We start from the raw sequence: 23,071 nt of genomic DNA on the forward strand, positions 1-23,071 counted from the left end.
AATTTACGCAATATGTAGTTACACCTATATTACATATTATTTTATATCACAATTTGAAAGGCATAGAAGTGGTTTAAACTTTGCTGGAATCAATAAATAATAATTATTGATTCAACCGATATATTATAATATATATAGGTAAGAGCAAAGTGCTATACCCCTTCAATTACGCCAAATCGGTTTTCTATAAACTCTCAATAATGATAATAATAACAATAAAATATAACGTCAAATACACTATAACAATTTATAACCACATCATAATAAGCATATGCATATATTATTATAAAATATTTATCACTTATAGAACAGATATTTTATAGAACAGATGCAGGTTCACGATGTGAAATGAAAATCTCACCAACCCTCTGTTTTAGTTTTCTACGTCAGACTTTTAAGGATGTGAGTTAAATAAAAAGACACAAGACAAGAAAGTGTTGTTATTATTATTACTAAAAGGTACTCGTACGGTAAAAATTACCGGGACACAATATTCATCGTTGCCGATTAATATAGATAATAGAGATATTATATTAGTAAATATTAATATTATTAATCTCTCTCTGCATAATATAATAATATATTATTTATTATTTCATGGACTACGTCATAAACGGAAAGCGCGCGACGATTTAGAACTCGCTCCGATTTTTTGGTACCTAAAATAATTTAATATGACGTATTTGTGTGCCGTTCCCGTGTTTATGTGTCACAATGCGATCGCGTAAGCACGTCTTCCGTATAATGGTAATGTGCGATTTTATTTTGTATTTGTCCCCGGCGATCATTGTTTTGGGTGCAGTGTACGGTTTTTTGTTTATTATTAGTTTTTTTTTCATACGATTGAAATTCGATATAATTTCTTCTCCCCCCCCCCCCCCCACAAACAACTATTGAAATAACACCATTAATGCCGTTATAACACAAAAACACGTTTTGCCCGATTTTTTTTCTTCCGTCCAACACCGCGCGTGCGGGACACTTTTCGAACAGATTGAAACATTTAAATCAAACGGACGAATACCAACGCGTTCAATTCACATACATGTCAATAATATATTTTCATATTTTTATATTTGATAAAAGTAAGTTCAATTACAGCGGTTTTTAGCCCAAATTAACAGCTATTAATAGCTAAAAATAAATATTTATATAAATTAATAATAATTATATCTTATTGTAACACCATGTTTGATAAATTTACAATTTTTGTCGATAAAAAAATCTATTGTATCATGGACAAATGTACAGATTGCTACAGGGGTTTCTTAATTTGAGGGCTTGATGTAAACAATAATAATTATATAATATTATGTGCGTACTTATTCATATATACATTCGCGATGAGGTTGTTACATTAAATCATATTATTTAAAAGCGATTATATAAAAAGTAAAAACCGTATAAAAAATTTAAGGAAAATGTTCATTAAATCAAGATTAAAAAGAATGCTCCTAGTAATTTTCATATCTTAACTATAGGTGGAAATTAAAAACAGAGAGTTGTAAAATCATTATTATATACCTACGATTTATTTTATTCTTAACTTTCCGGTACCGTGGATCCGAACAATAACGAACACGTGAAATTCGTGTAGCTACATAATATATGACGTCTAACGTAACCTATGTTTTATGTTTTTATAGCTTTAATAAAAGGAAAAATAAAAATGAAAACTTGACGTATTTATAAATTGTGCCTGCGTTAACTTCACCCAAATCCCAATTCTTCTGCTTATTGTTATTTCTTCTTGGACAATAATTTTGAAATAGTCATGCAGTATTTCGTGTTCGGAATACCAAGTTAAAAATCGTTTGCTGAAGTACGTTTATCGACTCGATTATGACGTGGTGAAAATTATTTAATGCAACAGACGTCCAATCACTTATTCTGTGTTGTTGAAATTATATTCACGAGTCACACGATGAGATTGTTAGATATATGTATATGAACCATAACATATAGGTACATAATATAGTTAAATAATCATACAGTTTTTGACATACAATCTGCACCATACACTTCATAACCTGGTGGTAATGTATGATATTATAACCGCATGGTAATTAATTGACGTAAGTATTCGTTTTGCGTGACGAATACCTAGAGAAGATTATATTGTATTAAGTAACCCAGACAGCATTTTGTAATGATAATATTATAATAGTATTATAATAACGTTATACTAATATTAATTCGTTATTTTAATGTTATAATAATATTGAATAATATTAAATTGCTGTATGGGAAAGAGTAGTCATGTCCGACAACGATCAAATTAATAATTATTCCTGTTTTTGGTTATTATAGCTGTTTAATGTTTATATGGTACCTATGAATTATACTATATTATTATATTATATATAGGTACACAAGTTGCCGAAAACCGAAAGTGGTCAAACTCGATTCCCGCAATGATTGTCATAACAACTTTCGCAGCAGCCAGTGCATTATTGGCATATATACAGAATAATATAGTCACATAGACTTCAAGTACGAAAACTCGCGTATGTGCGAATATGGGACGGATAAAAAAATTGGTTGTGTTATTTTTGCTCGTGATTCACGCGTTTTTCGAGCCTTCGAGATTACGAGCGACCGTGATGGACTTTATGACGGGGTGGGTTAAGGTAAGGGTGACGGCGTGGGTCAGAGTGAAGGATGTCCGGAATTCTTGGACAACAAATAAATATAATAGTTGGAGTGAAAATACCATTTATATTATACTATTATACATTATTATTATTGTCATCATTGGCACAAGCCGACTTTCTCACGGTCCACTGCTCTCATGGTTGCGTTCATACACTATCGTTGATGTCACGTAAGTGTATAACAAAGGCGAAGGGCGACATGGCGGTGAAATATTTTTTTTTCATAAGACGAAGCGGCTATTTAAATTCCCGGCTAGGTTTAAAAAAAAAAAAAATAATTTTTAGAGAAAAATATAAAAAAAAAAATAATAATAATAAAATGCTTGAGCGGATGGAATGCATCTCCGCGTCTTCGAGCATCGTATATATATTCAAACAAGTATACCGTCGAAACGGAATGTATCGATAAAATTATAATAAGTAATAACCATTGAAGTTATGTTTCGCACCTATACATGTACGCGTGACGTCTTAGATATTATTTTATCGGCGTCTATTAATATATTATAGTAAGTACTAAGTACACACATGTACCTACTTGTAATGTATTTAATACATTTCCGCACGTGATATTAATATTAATTTTTTTTTTCAATGAATGAAAAATTAAATTGCAATTCTCGTATTTATATATTATGGCCGGTGATTAAAATATTAATCGATTTTGAATACAAAAAACACCAACGAATACAATAAATTCATGCCCTACCTATGTGTCAAAATATTTAACGTCACTGTGTTTCATCACGAAAAGATAATTTATTATCTTACTCATCACCGTATTTAGCCTAAATTGGTTTTTTTTATTAAATGTTATTTTTCTCGTATGCCAAAGGTACGCAGAAAGTAGATCGTATAGTTAGGTGTACATACGCAGCGAATGCAAAAGTTAGTACAATTATTATTAACACGTTTTCACAATATTAATTTAGTTCATAATAAAAGCCTTTCATTTACTCATAACTGAAGTAAGCATGTCTTAAAGGCTTTTTTTCTAAACTGTATGTGAACAGTTTTTAAAACTTTGTTGGGAACCCCGGCTGATCTATAACATAACGTAATACCCCGTACTAAGATGCTTTATAATATCTAAACTTTTAATATGGATTTAAGTATTACAATAATTTATAAACGATGATCGAGATTCACAGCGAGAAAATGGTGAATATAATCTCGTTTTTAATCTGGTTTTTGTCTTCTTAATCTCGAACTGTAATTTTGCAAAAGTGCACAACACATAATCATATATTGACGCGTAATTACCATAATATCAGCAGCTACCGATTATAAAATCGTGAATAACTCGTTTTTGTTTAAAAAATAATCCGTCCGGGTGGCGTTAACGAGCGCGGTTGTTAAAAGAAAAACCACGCGCGTTACGCCTGAAAACAATATTATATTATTAATATTATTAAAACGATAGTAATATTTATAATATACGTCTCGCTCGCCGACGTCGATCTAAATACATATTATTATTATTATTATTATTATATAGGTATCATATATAATTATGTCTACACGTATATGGCGACGCTGTGTTCATTTTAACTATAGGCATGTATATTGTACATAATATATCTTAACCGACCAGAACAAAAACATCGGCATCGGTGGCTGCGCGGAGTAGCAGGAAAACACTGCAACGTCCCGGGGCAAATCTTTACGCCTACGGTTTTTGCACACACACACACACACACACACACACACACACACACACACACACACACACACACACACAAACACACGCATTCATATATTATACTCTTTTAAATACACAAGATAAGGCGTGGCACAGATTTTCAATATTATTATAATGTCCGCGCAACAACAACAAGGTCGATAGACTATTTACACGACACACACACTCACACACGTGTATCATATTATATTATTTTTTTATGAATATCGCGGGTTCGCCGACTTCCTGGTGTAGATTCGACGGTGCAGAGACGGCTCGCGTTTATCACGCATTGAAGTATTATAGGTATACCTACATTTTAATATCATACAATTGTAATACGCTCGACAGACTTATATATTATGTATTATAAATCGTATTAAGGCGCGCGCGATTATTATAATATATTATTATAGTAATATTATTTATACGTCCGCGCCGCGGGCGGGACATCGTGTTATGTAAAAAAAGAAGCGCCGTTTTGCTCGGGTTCCCCCGCAACGGCGCTAACGAACTTTCACCTCCCCCCCAACCAGATTTTTGCCGACGAAGATTTTTGCCGTCACGCGCGTTCGTTGCGTACGATTTGTGGTGGTCCGTGACGGTACCGCTGCTCCGCGTGTGTATAAGTTTATAGGTATAACTAACACTACGCACCGCGTACCTACCTATACCTACTATATGATAATGATAATAATATTTATAACATTTCGAGTACACACCTGATAATAATATTACGGCACGTGTTCACGCGAATGTGTATGGGCGTGTTGCTCGAGATGATTTACGAAAATCGGATTAGAATAATGTGATATTGTTTAAAATATAATTGATTCACTGTATAGGCCGAGGGATTCGTCGTTGTCTCCAACGCACGCGCACCATAGATAATATAAGAATATTATTACATATTACATAATATATGATCATAGTATTATTATATCGAAGCTTACAGCTATTTAGTTTCCCGCGTGACCGCAGAGACGACACCATCACGGACGATGCACCGATGCAGTGGTTTTCTCGGAACGACATCGAATGGCATGAATGACAATCGCGACCGGGAAACACCAGACTTCCATTGTATATTGTATTCGTTGGTGGGTGGGTGGGTGGGTTGGCGGGTACGTAAGGAAGTCGCCACAAAACCGCAATGCTCAGCAATAGGTATATATTATGTATATCGTACAGAGGTACGCGTGAATACTTAAATAAAAAAAAAACTTAATATTATTATTATGTATATAGCCGATTATGCAAACGATATAATATTATATATATAGCTAGTCGTCTGGGCTGCTGCTCCCGCGGTTATGAGCACCCAAAGTCCTTCATAACACAAAGCAACGATACATATCGTTATCATAATAATATCATTTGCGCAAATTACTCCCACGTTGTATCGGATGGGAGTTAACACTGTTTTTGCGTCTCGCGTAATATATGCGATGTATATTTATAATAATATATGTATCATGAGCTATTCATTTCGCAACTATAATTCTACAGCAAATAGTATATATAAGTACCCAGTTCACAATCTGCAATATTATATTAATTTCATACGACGCGAACGCCGAGTAATATTTTGGATTCGGGTGGTGTCGAAGTCAATATATTATTATCATTAATACTGCAGTGTATAAGGTTAGTTTAGTATACAACGCGTAGTCTGTCAACCTGAAGTCGATAAAACTGTTTTACTTGAGGCGTTTTCGATCGATATAATTTGTTAACCTTGTGTTTGAAAAACAATTAAGTTCCTTATGAATATATTACAAAATAATTGTACGTTTACGGTACGGACAATAGGTACTGCACGGACATATATTTAGTGTATCTTATAAAGTGCGGTTCTCTGTGCTGAGACGAGTGAGTATTTTTTTTTTAAGGTTTTCGTCATTAGTTTTTGAATTTGAAAAATAAATTCAAACTCTTTCAACCTGCTTCTTTTTTTTAGTGTTGGGTCGGATTGCCATGAATTCAGTGACGAGATTGGATATCATAGTTATACCTGTAATATAGTCCGAACGCATAACAATAAAACACAAATATTATATAACTGTCGAGATCGATCGATGAAAACGATGTAAACGATCGTGAGGTCGACTCTGTCAAAATAAAGAATATAATAAAACAACGGATTATACCTATACCTATAGGACGAGAAAAGAATGTGGTTTTTTATTTTTATTTTTCTCTCTACCCCTTCCCCACCCCCTCAAAACGTCATGAGTGAACGTTTCGTTCGTAATATCTGAGTCCGGAGGCGGCGCCGAGTTGACACTATTTATGGCGTTGTATTTCTCGGTACACGCCGCCGCCACACACTTGAGTAACTATAAGTACATAGGTATTATATTATACCGTGCAGTCGACAACGTTTCGTCACAAGACGTCGCCAGAGAACACAACTTTTCGGCTGGCACGCGTTTTTGGGATGAGGTCATATTATTTTATTTATTGTTGCCGGGCCCCGTCTATCGGCCTCAGTGTAAATATGCTGGACGACATTTGCATGACAAACACATACACACATAGGTACATAAGAGTTGTTATTATAATAATAGCTATCAGGCGCGCTGTAGGTATCCACACACACGCGCGAACGGAATGCCTAATGAACTGTTTAGTGCTCGCGCTCGAAAATTGACTTGCGTTAAACCGAATGACTCGGCAACGTCATCGTAAGTCTCTTGCGCCAACCCCCTCTTTCCCACCGTCACCGGAGTATAAATAATAATGATAATAATGATTTCGGTCGTTTAGTTTTTCAAGGTAGGCTCACGCTGGGTTAGCTTTATGCATGTATCAGGGCGATTGGAATTTAAAAGATCTTATGCTGGGTTAAGTTCTGGTTTGGGATCTTGAATGCGACAAATCAAGGTATTTTCAATAACGGCTCTTTTGGTTCATATACCATCACGAACGGTATAATAGTTCCAATTTATCATTCATATTTTAAGACTTAGGAAAAAAATTAGGGATATCTACCTATTATACTTGACATAATGATTAATTCACTGTAATATTATATAATTATGTCTGTGGACTGTGTTTTATTTTTATTATCTTTAGTTCAGTTTTGTACTTGTATATATATAATATATTATAATATATTATATATATATACAAGTACAAAATATATATTGAAATCGTGTGAATTGTTATTCAATCTTAATTTTATAACGATGAGAAGCGACCGAATTCAACATAATATAGTGATTTAAAAAAGATGTACCCCGCAATTGACGGGGTTCCTACTTCCTATAATATTATTATGAAAATTAATTATATTAAAATATATCGTTATTACTTATTATTTATGAGTAGGTACAGCTCACGTGTGGTTGTGACGACTGCAGGAGGCAGGTATACAGGAATACCCCCCGCTGGAACCATGGCGATTTATATTGTTCGTAAAAAATAATAACAAATCCCTCTCGTTATAATAATAATCAGTGATTATCATTTACAATAATTATTTACTGTATCGTTCAATAACGTTGAGTGCGGTAACGTATACCGTATACCGAGTCCATCACAATAATATCGTTACACCACATTTATCCTATGACATAATATACCTTTTAAATATCTATATGACTTGCCGCCGTATACCAAGTGGTTATAACCACTGGCTGTGCACCGTTTTCTGATGGAAAATTGCCGAGTGTGAAGGGGTCGATATACGCCCGAGGTCTCGACGACCCACTCGAATGGAAGAGTAAAACGGAAAAATTGTAACAAACATGAAAACATACACAACGGCTACGTGATATTGTTATCACTTAAACAGGTGCAGGCGTCTTTGTGTGATCCAGAAGTGTGTGCGTAGAAGTTTTGCGATGCAGGAGGCTTGATTATAATATAATTTTAAAAGCGTCTGTAGAAGCCCACGCTTGCGAAGTTACGCCACTTTCATGTTACGTGGTGTTCTCTAAACTTTCGAAAATATTTTGTGAATTCATTTTTAGAATATTAGCAACGTTTTTAATTTTTTTTTATTAAAGTGGTCGTATCAGTTTGACAGACATGTAAAATTAGAATCGGTGGCGTCACACGCCGTTTTAAATTGCGTATAATTTCATACCGTATATATAATAATATAATATCTCTTCGGTAGTACCCTTTTTTAAATAGCACACCCGAATTTAACGATATCGTGATCTGAGATGTCATTGCTTAGTGCTTATAGTCGGTGTCGTTCGGATAAATTAATTAAAATTTCCGTAGTTTTTGTGAATTAAACAAAATATATTGTCACATATTATGTTATCTCGTCGATGGAACGAAACATTAATGTATAGTGTTGCAGACTATATTTTAATTCTGGTTTTTGTACACAGGGCGTATACAACCGTGTTTCGTTTTCGATTAGTCAGTTACCGAGAACTGTAGTTAATATTAATTATTAAAATTTTAAAATGTATAGTTTATTAGTGACCACACACCCAACACATTTCCAGTTGCACTCGTTAGTCACATATGACCCTCACAATGTACACTGCTCATGAGATCGGAAAAGGGTAACGATGAAAATATATTCAATACATTTTATTATGCGTTGTTATATCATTAATAATATTTAAAGTATTTTTTTTCTGGTTTACGACAACATTATAATGGTTTTATAGTCTTTGTTGTTTACCCATCAATGATCAATTCATCACGAATATCCTATCTCCACATATCCGAAGGTAAATAGAACTAAATTATAATTCGAAAGAATACGTCCACGTCATAATATTACATGGGTATGCTATTACTATGTATTATGTAATTCTATCATTATCATTATTTTTTTTTTTGAATTCATAATTTTTGATTTATGTACCTACACTACATTATATAGTGCTTCAGTGACTTGTGAATGTTAAATATATTTTATAGTCACGTTATTTAGATGATGTTACTCGAATGTGAGATCTACACCGAAGACGATCATAAATAAAATCTTCGAATATATAAACAGTAAAAATATTATTCAATATTATATGTATACATATGTACCTACGTATAGACTTTAGATATCAACAAGACGGATACGGGATAAGCATCACATCGCACATTATAAAGGGGTTTATACGTGATACGCGTAATATTTAAGACAAAATATTTTGATCTTAATTTACTGTTGTTTCCTGCGTGACACGCGAGTGATTTATCGAGAAAAAGCTTGTGTGACCTACGTTAAAGTGCGTAATATCCGTTGAATGAATCGCATTATAAAATATATATTCAAGAAGACACTTCGAGGTTATTCGTATACCTAAAGTCACATATATAGTTGCGATATAGTAATATAATACTATGTATAAATGGTGTGCGTTTCGAATTTAAATCTGAATGAATTGTAAATAGAGACGACGCGCTGCATATTTTACATGTACATACGGTGTCCAATGTCCATGTTAGGAGTATTGTTATGTGTTAATTGCAGGTATGCGATATTTATTACTTTTTTTTTATAGTGCTTAACAAAGAGAATTAAACGTAATTGCAGCCGCTCTTAAAATTCGCAAAACGTTCAACCTCCAAGTTGTCGCGAGTCGGTGAAAAGTTTAGGAGGGAAATGTATAAAGCAACAATAACATGATAATATTCCATTAAAATATTATGTAAAATTGAATTTCGTAACGATATAGTTAATATGTTCGTATAATATATAATAATATGATTATTATATGATTCGACGAACCGCGGCGATCGGATTCGTTTAATCTATACGATAAAATAACATATTATCATAAATTGGAATACGCGTGGCCCGAAACGCTTATAAATTAAAACATGATATATTATGTATAATAAAAATAATAATAATAACCCATATCGTACTGACCTCGTCTAGAGAAGGATAGATATATAATACATCCGACCGATGATCGATTACGCGAGCACGCCCGCCGCGGGATGTGCACATCTGCACCGAGCGTACTGCATATAGCGCGTCGTAAGCGTAGGTCGCGGGCGAACGATCTTTGAACCTTCCGACTGTGCCGTCGTCGACCGGCGGAGACTTTAACGAACGCCGCTATGCTGCAATGTTGCGGCAGCTCGACGACGAGTATAAAAATATTATAATACAGTGTGGGTACTGCAGGGTATTCACCGTGTTTGTACTCGCATTTGACCGCTTTATATATATACCTATATATGTACGAAATATAATATGCACACCTCTAATCTCTATCCTAAGGCACATGACCTGCCTATAAACATAATATTTTAAAGTCAAATTATACTTCCCTAAACGGCTATATATACTAATATACTATAATTACCTATTATTTTAAAAATTAGTGAATATCAATAATTTATATCTTTAAGTTGTAACATAAATAATCCCTACAGATCAGAATGTCAGAGTTTTTCCACCAACATTGCGAGACATCTTGTACATTGGTCATTGATACTTAAATATTATGCGATAGTATGTTTGCAGGTACATATTGGGCGCAGTAATACCTAGGATTTTACACATAATATTCTATTCACTTACGTTTGTATATCTTCGCTCTGCTCTCGCTGAACACACTAATACTAATATATTATTATGATACCAAAGAGTTCTAAAATTAATATTTAAAAATAACGTAATCTATTATATAATACAACAATTATTATTACTTTTTTTTTTATTGATCCTGAAGCCCGGCAACTGTGGCCATTAGCTGTTTATTTTTGTTTGTAGGGGAGGAATTGTATGTTTAGAAAACACGTGTGTTTTGGTTTGGTAGATTTTTTAGTGGGCACCTGTAGGTATCTGCCATGTCCGGGTGGGGGATGGCAGCACTTCTCTCCGGATACCGTGACTTGCCCGAAGAAAAATGACGCCCGCGGACGGATTTGGACCGGCGCCGGTGTGCTCGGCCACTCTGTATCCCAATTATTATTACTACAACTTATAGAAAACTTTGTTTTCCATTAAACAAAAAAGTGCTGCATACTTTTATGTAGGCCTGCCTATTTCGAATTATTATTTTAATCACTAAAATAGTCATTATACTTCTTGTTGACTTCCAATTAATATTATAATTTATAACCATATTTATGAAATTAAAATATTGAAAAATACCTACGCAGCAGGTCTTTAGCTGATTAACCCTATATAAAATACGTAGTTCATTCGTATAAGTTGTTTACATTTTCAGCCCTCGCGGGCATAGTGTAGAATATAGTGTATACCCACGCATACCTAATATTGTTAGATATTATAGTATTTATACAGACAATATAGTATATATCGTATCGTATTATTATTATAATACCTCGCAGCAGTTGATAGTTTTAACCTGATTAAATTCATCCGCCGATTTTGGGCGATACGATTTTGAAGACTGCTCATCATCCACTCCGGTCTCAGTATATAAGTCTTAACTTCTATAACTTCGAAAACTATATTCTCGTTGTCAAACAGCTATCGGCGGTGTTAACGACGCCGCTGCACTTGCGCGGTCCTTTTCACTCCCATAGCATAGGTAAGTATATTTTTGTCTGCTTATATCCGACCGGAGGTGACTCTTGTAGATTCTACGATATTATTTAATATTAAACATATATTTTATAGTATATTAATATTTTATAAAGCCGTGGTATAGTGGTTAGGTTAATTGACTCGTGACCGCTAGGGAAGTGCGGGAAACGTTTTTCCGTAATTCTTCTCCTCGTTCTACATCAACGTCGATCGTGCAGCACAACGAGAGCTGATATAATAATACCCTCCCATGTAAAACATGTAACCGAGACCAATCGTTGTTTCCTCCCGTTCATCCGACGGTTGTTATTTTGGGGTCAAAAGCCCCGTGCCGCCGAGCAGAGGTCTCGCTGCAGGTGAAACAGGATGATAGTCGTTTGCTCGCGTCACTAAATATTTTATAAGATGTAATAGATGTACAGGATGTCTGTTCGTTTAGTTTATCCTCATACTACAGTTACAATAAATATTGTGCCTTCTTTAAAGATCAGATATCAACGCTATTTTATCTATCATCTATATCATCGACCCTAAACTTTAAAACTTACAAAATTAAAACGGATACCGAATACCCTCAATGGATATATAGATATTTTAGATTTTATTTAAATGTACCTAAACATACCTATATTATACTATAGTAGTTCAAATTGTACTATTATGAAAATAATAATTAGTTGTTAGTATAATTTTATTACGAGCTATTGTATGGGGTAAACAACATAAACTATATAACTATGATAATAAATAATAACATAAAAATTGTTTTAAGAATTATTAATTGGAAAAAAAGTAGTTGACGAGCACAAACGTGGCGAGACACCCTGTTTATTATGCAGTCAATACCGTCAATACCAATCTATTATTATTATTATATTGCTAAAAACCCCGTATAACGAATACTCATTTCGTTCATGCATATACTCGTTAGCACCGCCGGAAATTCGCTCACCGGCGAGACGAAAAAACCGTCGGCGCGCGACATACGCGTATATATATAGGTGCATATATTATTAATTATTCGTCGTCTTTCGGGACGCGTCTCTCGATGGAAATAACTCAGCGCTGTCGCATAGTGTATCGCAGGCAAAGCATTTTATTATACTGTAACATACCCGCGCGACGTGACGAGAAAACCGTTTAATATATAATATACAAAGTATAATCGCATAATATTATTATTATGTTATACAGACGGAATCGTGCGAGCCCCGCGAAGCATCTAAACACGTCAATACACTAATACACACTAATACAATATGAAAGAGAGTCGTTGTTTTTTTTAATTTCGTATCGTAAAATACTATAACGAATTTGCACATTTGGCTACGATAATAACAACAAAAAACAACAATAAGAAATACGACATGACGTTTTCCAACAGTTTCCGCGGTATTAGATACGTGAACTTGAATCGTGATAACAATATTGTCTCTCTCTCACTCTCTCTCTCTCTAGATGTGATAAAAAGCCGCGATAATATTATACTCACTCGAAAGGTATACACTATATATAATAATATGCATAAAATATTATTTAACTGTATGTGCCGATGACGTTTAACATTTTTTTTTCGTTTTGTTGGTTCCTTAACGCACATAATGATATTATTTATATTTTATTATCATTATAATATTACTATATTATTATTTAATTCGTTTAGTCGTGTACTCGTGTGTAACGCACGATGTCACGACGATGTCACGACGATGTCAACTCCTACCACGCGCGAATCGATTAAATAATAATATACAACAATATTATATTAATCGCTTAAATATAATCGTTGTGGCATTGCATAACGTGAGTTTATTGGCAGCAAGAACGAGGAAAAGAACGACGGTAATAATATTATATATTATTGTGATCACAGTGTATAATATAGGTAACAGACATATGCCTATATGAACAATACATATATTGTGTCCACAAGACCTGCAGCAGTTCCTACATAATATAATATATAATGATATAATATGCCTGCACGCAACCGATTGTCCATCGTAAATCAATCTAGCGTCATACACATATTATTATGCCTCCAAGTTCATGTTCCAGCTTACAGGAGTAAAGTACAAACGACATTATTGTACATACACCTGGGGAGGAAAACTGTTATAATATATTATTATTATTATTATATTGACTATTGTCGTATCACGAACAATGAACATAATATATTTTATTATATAATAATGATATAATATATATAATACCATGATTTCCTCGAGCTAACATCACATATTGCACGTATATATAGTGAAGGTATAATATATTGTAATGCAGTACTATTATAATCAGCTGAAACACGAGCTCGTGTCTGTGACTGCAAATTGTGTTCAGCTCGGTCGTATACGGGAATCATTTTTTTTCGAAAATTGATTTTTTATCAAAATAGGTTATACCCAAGTGCATTTTTTTCAGGCGTTTCGTTACACCACTGTAAAAACAAAACAAAACAGGACTTTTTTTCAAAATCGTTTTCGTATATTATTTGGTAGGTAGTGTATCGATTTATGATAATATTTTTTAAAAATTCTTATTGTAATAGGCAAATATATTAAGATATAAAATTGTCAGTAAAATATAGGGATTATAATATATGCGCGTGTACAGATATTTTAAATTTCGTACCTACTTTTAAGCCATCGATCGACCGTTTAGTGTTTGTCCATCCATGACCTATAATAGCCTAAGCGTATAATATGTAATAATGTTATTTATAATATCATAAGCAAGAAACGGAGTTTACCGTAATAATACAACGTTATGGATTCTCAAGGACGTTTTCAGGGTCACGTCATCTGCACGGGTTCGTGCAGTATACGTAATAATATATGCATATAATATGATGTTGCATAATACACACGATATCGACAGATTTTTGATATTACTCGTATGATTATTGTGAGCACGTCTATACGTATCGTAAAATCACTGCGTCCGAATATAATAGATTAGGTACATCTATAATATATACGTATCTACGCGGTTGGACTATAACTCAATGGATCACAGTGCAATGATTGACCCCCAGGCTCCTACAGAAATCCGGATATGCGTGTAAAACATAATGTGGAACGTGGCCAGGTGTTTTTTTTTCCATAGAATTTGTCCGTTTTAAAGTCAAAAAACATAAATGGCATACCAACCCATGTAATATTATGGTTATAAAACTATAGTATATATGTGTAATATTGTACGACGCGTGATAGTGATAGACGACGTTTATATTCTGTCATAATATTCATACGAGTTCATATTGCACCAATTAACGTATTATATTAATAATATAATAAAAATTAACATTTACCATTATATAATATAATTACAACATATAATATTATATAATGGTAAATTTTTATTTTTACCAAACGAAAAAGGTGACCATTTTATTCGATACACGGTTGCTGCAAGTAGGTACCATAATATTATGTAGAGGTTATAACCATGGAGCACGGGCATAGGTTTTTAGCGCAGAGTTCAAAACAGTACAGATTGATGTTATGGGCGATAAAAAAAAGTTTATTCAAGAATCAGAATGTGCGGTTATTAGCTATAAGTCACATAAAATTGTTATGTACCCTGTGCCCTGGAAGTGACACGGTTCGACTGACTGACTGACTGACCGACCTACAAATAATAGAATAAATTATTGTCAAATATAGGAAATAATGAATAACAATAACCTAAGGGTTCAGACGAAACCGAAACCGGCCAAGACTGGCCGCGAATAATTGCGTAAGTGTGGTAAAATTGAATTAGAGAGTTCCATTTTATGGGCCAGTCACGCTTCGATTTATGATAACTGTTTATCCATGTTATTATACTTATACCGGTAATAAACATCTATATATATATATACATATGCTATGCAGATTTATTAGATAAGACAGTGTAAGATATTCAAACGGTTACAGCATCAATATCGCTATATCATTACGTTTATATTATAATATATTAAATAATATATTCAGTGTAGGAACCATTATTATTATTAGGTATATCATACGAACGCTTTTTCACTTTTATAGAATGATCATTGTTTTTTTATAATAGCATTTGGTGTAGTATTATACAGGTACCTATAAGTTACAGTGAAGTGTTTATAATGTACAGGCCACAGGCGTACAGCGTACGACACTATATTAGTGAATAATATTATGAATAGTTGACGAAACCACGAATGTTGATGGCCACAGATCGGTGCAGGACCGCGTGTAAATCGAACGTTTTACACGCTGTCGCCGCTTATTATTGAGTTGTGTAATGGCCATACGAGAAGGTCTCGTAAGACCACGTTTGACGTGAATTTTTTATTCCTTACACCCGTCCAGCTATATATTTTCTTATCTTAATAATAATTTATTAATAGAACAAATGTTATATTATTATGTATGTATACGAAATACAACTATTGTCATTATATTTGTCACAGTCGCCGACGAAATTCGGTCCCACGAAGACGCCTCAATGGTGCAGGTCGGGTCAGAAGAGGTCTTCGATCCTTATTTTTGTTTTTTTATTTTATAAAATCGGTGAAAAGGGGGCAGAGATCCACACGAAAATCCATTATACGCATATAAACGTATCCGCATATCCCGCAGGATTCGTCGATTGAGGGCAAGCCATTGCGAAGGACTCTGGTTGACGGTTGTATATGAACGAAATGCTTACACCATATAAAGATTTCAATATTATTAAATGAGACATTATAATTCATAGTAAATTATTACGTATACCGCAACTACTAATTAACAAGGTAAATAGTTGGTTAATAGAATTAAATTGGTGAATACTGAACTTATCGAATCATTGAAATATGACAAAACTGAGTAAATAATGGTAACAACAATAATATTATTATACCTATACCTATAAACGTTCGGGCGTTTGAAGGGGATAGAATTCGAGCTATGCTTTGTCTCTTTTCCGCTGCAGGATAATATATGTAGGTACTATGTACGATGAAACTACTAATAATTATTAGTACAATAAATAATATGTAATTACTGTTATAACAGGCGGTCGGTATTCTATACGTACATTATGCATTTAGACGTTCGCATCACTAAACTGCCTATAGGATGGGTAGTAAAACTGCACGTTATACAATAATAATATTATATTACGATCGTAATAATGTTGTGCAATTACGAGGTACACGGACGACCGTTTAACTGCAGCAGTAGCATCGTCGGCGGTGGAACCGAAATTTAATATTACAGTACTCACGGCGACCGTGGCAATGACAATAACAATATATTATTATTATTATAGGCATAATATGTGTGCAGAAGAATAGGACGTCGTAAAATAAAAAATAAAAAAACCATACACGCGCACAATTTATTTCTTTCCGACAATTATCATTACCATTATGAATCGTACGTGCGTATCTAACACCACGAATTAGTCGTGAACGATGTGCCCGACTAGTTGTGTACGACGCGTGTGTTATTGGGTTTTGCGGACATAGGTGAGCGTATTGTGCGGCGGTCTCCGTCGATGGGCGGGAGGTGGAGGTCCTTGGACGTGGCGCTCGTCTATATACCGTCGGTCGATATCATAATAATAATATATTAATAGGTTAAGTGCGGTTTTTTACATTTTTTTTTTCATTTTTTGAAAACCTGCTTTTATACATACCTAGTATATATGCGTACTTCGTCGTGGCAGTCGATGTAGAGTTCGATATGCAAACTCATAAGCGTTATCAAACCGTCAATGCATTATATATAATGGTACATTGTGCATATGATATTAATATAGTTTATTTTTCTTCATAATATACAACTTGTTACGCTGCACCTCTAGCCTTAACCGTCATTCGTGTCACCCCCATCCCCCCCCTCGAATTACGCGTAGGTAAATATAATATTGTAAAAATAAGAATAATATTATTGTAAGGCCGGCCCAAACGAGTTTATAATTATCTTTCGGTGACTAGACATATATAAATGCGATGAGAAAATGCGTCGCCTGATGTATCGTTAAAGCAGTTGTCGTGGAAGATTTTCACGAGCATAACGACGACGGAAAAAAATCGCACGCCCCCCCTCCAATTTGCACGTACATTACAATCACACTGGAACTGTCGTTAGTTGTGCGTGGTGTAAGAACTTTGGTGTTTAAATGTCATACTCGGAAATCGATATGACCGTGTGAATAATGCTTCCATCGTACAACCATCGTTTGATGTAGTTGTCTTATCGTAAAATATATATATTATTAATACTAACGCGTGTTTTACAGTCATCCGATCGAAAAAGTCTATTGTGCTGCTTGTAATTTTTTGCGTCTTAAAAACAGTATTGCTGAACGATTCTTAATCGAATTTAACTACACCTTGTAAGAGAAAAATAATATTACTTGCTATTGATGGGATTTTGACATTCGTGTCTACACAATCCGATTTTTGACACAGCGATGTCGGACAAGAATTCTAATTTGACAGAGTTATAACGATCAATGAGTAACGATTGCATCGCCATTAGGTACTGTGTTGAAAACAAATTAATAAAATTAATAATATATTATAATGTGTTGTGTAAAGTACTCGACGGTTTGTAATAACTGACAACTATATGGTTAGAAGCTTCAATTTAAAGGTGTAAGAACGCATTAGTTCTGCACGTAAAAATCAAAAATATGCACGGAAAACAGCATATTTAATGGACTGAAAAATCGTAAAAGCTGTAAATATGCCCTTGAAATCAAAAAATCTCTAAGCACGCAAATATACGGCCTTAGAAACACTTTTGATATTTTATTTGTAAAGTCGTGAAATTAATTTACAGCTTACTCTCGGCAATAAATCTAATAAGTCGTAAAAAAAAAAAAACAAAAACGTGCAAATTTAAAAATGTTATAGTTCACACGCGATCGCTACCAAAGTAGCATACACAGTACACACCCACTATAATACAATACAAGAATAATCTAGTTAATATAAGCATTATAATAAGTTATGGTAGGTATATATCTCAAGATTCGTTTTCGTGATCACGGTGTCCTCCTCGAAAGGGCGTCTTTGCATGGCAGCACCCATACTGCACCATCTCTCGGAGTAGGTAGTCAAACTGTCGACGACTGTGTGTAAGTCGTGTGTATGTGTGTGTGACGTATGTGTGCAAGGATATAGGCGGGTGGAACAGTTCGCATGAAATCGTGTGTACACACAGACACGTATTTTTAACAGCGTCGGGTAGAACGGTGGGTGGATGTGCGCGGAGCGTTGTGCAATGTCGCGGCGGTATATGCTCCAGTGAATGGTAAAAATCATGAGATATATATATATATATATATGGTAAACAGTAATCCGCCCTTGACAAGATAGACGTTTCACTTTCGACTTGCGTTGCTCGCTGTGTTTATCACTGCGGTTCGACAAGGTATAGGCAGGCGCGTTGGCGCGAATAAAACAACCTTAACGCGCCAGGCGTGTAAATAATATTATTATTATAATATATAGCATCGTCTCGCAAATCAAAGATTTGCGTTTATGTATAAATATATTTAAATTAATAATCACGAATGAGTTGCAGAAAAAACTGATATTCTGGATGTTATTATTTTTCCAGGACTGAAAATGTCTAAAAACGGCGACGTGTCACTGCCACTACGGCTTTTGTTGCTGTCGTCGGCCTTGGCGACGGCGGCCGTAGCCCAGTCGAACTACGATCAGGTTGAAAACAGCATCGATTTCCCGAGTCCAGACCGGGGCCTGCCCGAGTCCACGGTGCTGGACGGCAAGGTCACCAAGCTGGACGAATTGTCGCCAGTGATATTTCTGAACAGGACCAAAGCGGCGCTAAACTGTGCCGCCGGATTTATGCAGGTTAGCCGTGCACATCATATATAATATAGTATTACGATAATAAATAATATAATACGTTAATGGCAATATTAAAATATGGTTATTGTTTCGACGTACATTACATTTTAATTTACATTGGTCCGTGCTTCGTTTTCAGATTGAACTCAAGTTCGAAGAACCGTTCTATGGTAGGGCTTACGCGGACTTCGACCGGAGCAGCGCTTGCATGGTGACTGGAAAAGGTAACAACTCGGCCAGGATCGACTTGCCGCTAAAAGGATGCGGTACAAGACAAGTGCGTGGGAGAATATCCGATATAATTATAAAATTAAATTATTTTCTTCTATCTTTAATTTAAATCGATGTTTTGTTTTGTATTTTATCAATTTAGGATCCACAAAGAGTTTTTACCAACAACATCGTAGTCAGGTTCCACCCCTTCCTAGAAATGGACGGTGACGAAGTGGTAACTATAGTGTGCAGGTATCCACCACCCATCGCTCCACCGCCGGCTGGTATTCCTAACAAAATGTAAGTGAATATAAGCGTTAACGTATTTTTGGTGTATAATAACTAGTACTTATATATAATTTTTCATAATTTTTTCTAAAATCATAAATATTTATACGAACTCATATCATAAAATAAACATCATAGTATTGTCATTGAAAGCAGACATCGGCTGTATAATATTCAAGTTATACATTGATCAAGGTTATATAATAATACCTAATGTATAATACAGGTAGTTAATACAACTGACTCGACATTATTTTTAATTAAATTATTGATCTTTATAAATTAAAAATGTATTGAAATGTAACGAAAACTAATTTAATACCAATACAATAATAATTTATGTGTCGAGTGCTTTATCTTAAAGAATCAAAATTGACGGGAAGTATACGTACTTACTGATAATAACAATTATTATAATATTTCGTTTTTTTTTTGGTCCAAGGATTTATGTAAAAACGTATCTACATAATTAAAGGTTAGGTGCAACGTGCATTATATTATAATGCATATATTCGAATGATATAAAAATATATAACGAACTGTTTTTAAATTCGGTACTTTCAAGGATTCAAATGATAAATGTATATTTTAATGATTAACAATGCCCCTTCCCACTCAATTAGCACACCTTTAGACATACTGTGTATACATTCACCCAAACGCAAATATCCAACTTGTCTTTTTTTGTTCGTGTAGCATTGATTTACCGTCGACTCCACTGGAACCACCACTGAAGGGTTTCCAGATCCTGCTGATCGTTTGCGGCATATTGTTCCTGTCACTGGTCTTGCTGGGTCTTGGTTGTTCGTACTACTGCCTGCGCAACCAGCAAGTGCAGGTAGTTCGCCGGCACCCACTATCGTCTGTTGGGTCTGATAAACTGTCTGACTCCAGCTTGTCGATGTTCGATGGCCTGAAGATACCACGGGCTCGAGCCCCGACCCTGGACAGCTCTTCTGGTTCGGAAATGGCTCTGGTCAGCGCTGGCGACACGCTGCCCAGTGACTATCCGTCCGAATCACCCAGTTCTGGACACTCAGAAGCGGAAGACGTGGACGGTCGCAGTTTGAGACGGTCACCAAGTTCCGGTGGATCATACGAGAATCGGGCGTTCCAGCAAGAATACTACGGAGAACGGTATCAACACTTGCCTGCGCCGACCATCACGCCACCGCCACCACCAGTCCAACCGAAGTTTGACGTTCAGCTCCGGGTGAAACGGGCCCCACCGCCCACGCCCAGCCCTACGCCACCACCGTCCGAGTCTGAGGCAAGCGTGGCGGCGTTGGAACGGAACCTGACCACCATCCTTGAAAAGGACGAGACGATGTCGACAACCACGACGACGGCAGGGGCCGAGGAACGGTATCGACCGGTGTACTCGACGGTGGTGCGCAAGGACAGAGACGAGACCGAATGGTATAGGACGGAGGAGAACGTGATGGCTACCAATGATGATATAAGAAGGTCACCGCCGCCACCCCCGCCACAGGTGCAACTGCATACAATGGACAACAACCATCGGTATGCCACCACGTCCAAGTACACGACCGAGATGCAAATGGACGTCGTCGAACCACCTGTGGTACCGACCAAACGTCCAGAAATCACGTCACATACAGTTGATGACGTGTTCCTGAAGACGATCACCGAGAAGAAAACAATTGAGGATATCGAACGGCATCGCCGCGAGGTGGTTGAGTACAAGCCACGACCAGTACCGCCGCCGGCCAGCTGGGACGTGACCATCAAGAACTACCCGAACCCAGACGCGTTGTACCCACAGTCGGGTGAAGACACGGCAACGGATTGGGATAGTTACTCCGAGGCGTCTTCGGTGACTGGTTATCCGCCGGCTGGCGTCGATCGCCAGTCCAGGATTCAGTCGTACAATAGCAACATGATGTCAGCAGCAGCCACTTCTGAGGAGAATAACATCAGGTACCTAAGCACCATGGACGTGCCTGTGCCCAGGCCAGACAATTGGGAATCGTTGGTCCGAGTCCTGGAACCGGAACCGGAGCTGGAACCCAACGCCAGGTACAGGGTCGAGCAAACACTGACGCTGGACGACAAACGTAAATGGCGGCAGATTATAACCACTGAGTCGACGCTCCGGCAGCTCATCACTGAGGCAACCGTTCGGGAGGACTTTGAGCGCATCCGCAGCGATCCCAAGTACGAGAGGATATTTGAACCAGAAAAGTGGGACGTTATCATACGCGTGATCGCACCGCCACAGCACTACGACCAGAAGGCCGCTGGGTCATCCAACAGGTACACCAAGAAGAAGACCGAGTTTGAAGGGGCCAGAACCAGAAGAAACTCGCTACCCACCGTCTACGAATACGATTCTGACGGTGGGTCTAGCGTGAGGACGTTGACTGCGGTCGACGACCATGGCCCAATGGGACCAGCCCGATCCAGGAGAACATCTAGATCGAGCTTCAAATCCGACATGGATGTCAGGTAAGATATTGAGTGCATAGTATTTGACTTTACATCGCCACACTGAGTGATAATGACATTTGGCAGTGTATACATTTTGTGGATAACTCGTCTAGTTCAAAATCGCGTGGTTGTAATACAATTAAAGTTTGATTTAACTATGTTTTTTTAAATATCTTAAGAAATGAAACAATATTCTTTTGTGTTCTATTGGACCGTACGTGAGATATGATTAATTCAGCAAAATTTACAGTCAAACTTTGTAGTTAGGAATGATTTATGTGTTAACGATCTATTTTTCCAACTCACGGTCACATCCTGAGGCTAATTTATCGTGGCTAGCAATTAAAAGGTAAGGTTTCGTTTTAATTTATTGGTCGAATTAACTATACTCTATAGCATATGAAAGATTTATAAAAATTAATGCATATCGATACGTGATAACAGATAACCTGACGCGAACACATTAT

The 23,071-nt window shown here is 35.9% G+C and overlaps 1 protein-coding gene across 2 annotated transcripts in view; it reads left to right on the plus strand.

Annotated features, from left to right (window-relative positions):
• The window catches only part of LOC100166230, a 54,823-nt gene that overhangs the window by 28,862 nt on the left and 2,890 nt on the right, over nt 1–23,071 (plus strand). For both annotated transcript variants that reach the window (XM_001944642.5, XM_029490075.1), the window contains exons 2-5: nt 19,399–19,655; nt 19,792–19,929; nt 20,026–20,165; nt 20,850–22,622. In XM_001944642.5, the coding sequence (XP_001944677.1) occupies nt 19,407–19,655; nt 19,792–19,929; nt 20,026–20,165; nt 20,850–22,622 (2,300 nt within the window). In that variant the 5' untranslated portion in view covers nt 19,399–19,406. The remainder of the gene's footprint in view (nt 1–19,398; nt 19,656–19,791; nt 19,930–20,025; nt 20,166–20,849; nt 22,623–23,071) is intronic.

The sequence above is a fragment of the Acyrthosiphon pisum genome, chromosome A2 (genome assembly GCF_005508785.2).
Source record: "Acyrthosiphon pisum isolate AL4f chromosome A2, pea_aphid_22Mar2018_4r6ur, whole genome shotgun sequence".
In the NCBI taxonomy this organism is placed as follows: domain Eukaryota; kingdom Metazoa; phylum Arthropoda; class Insecta; order Hemiptera; family Aphididae; genus Acyrthosiphon; species Acyrthosiphon pisum.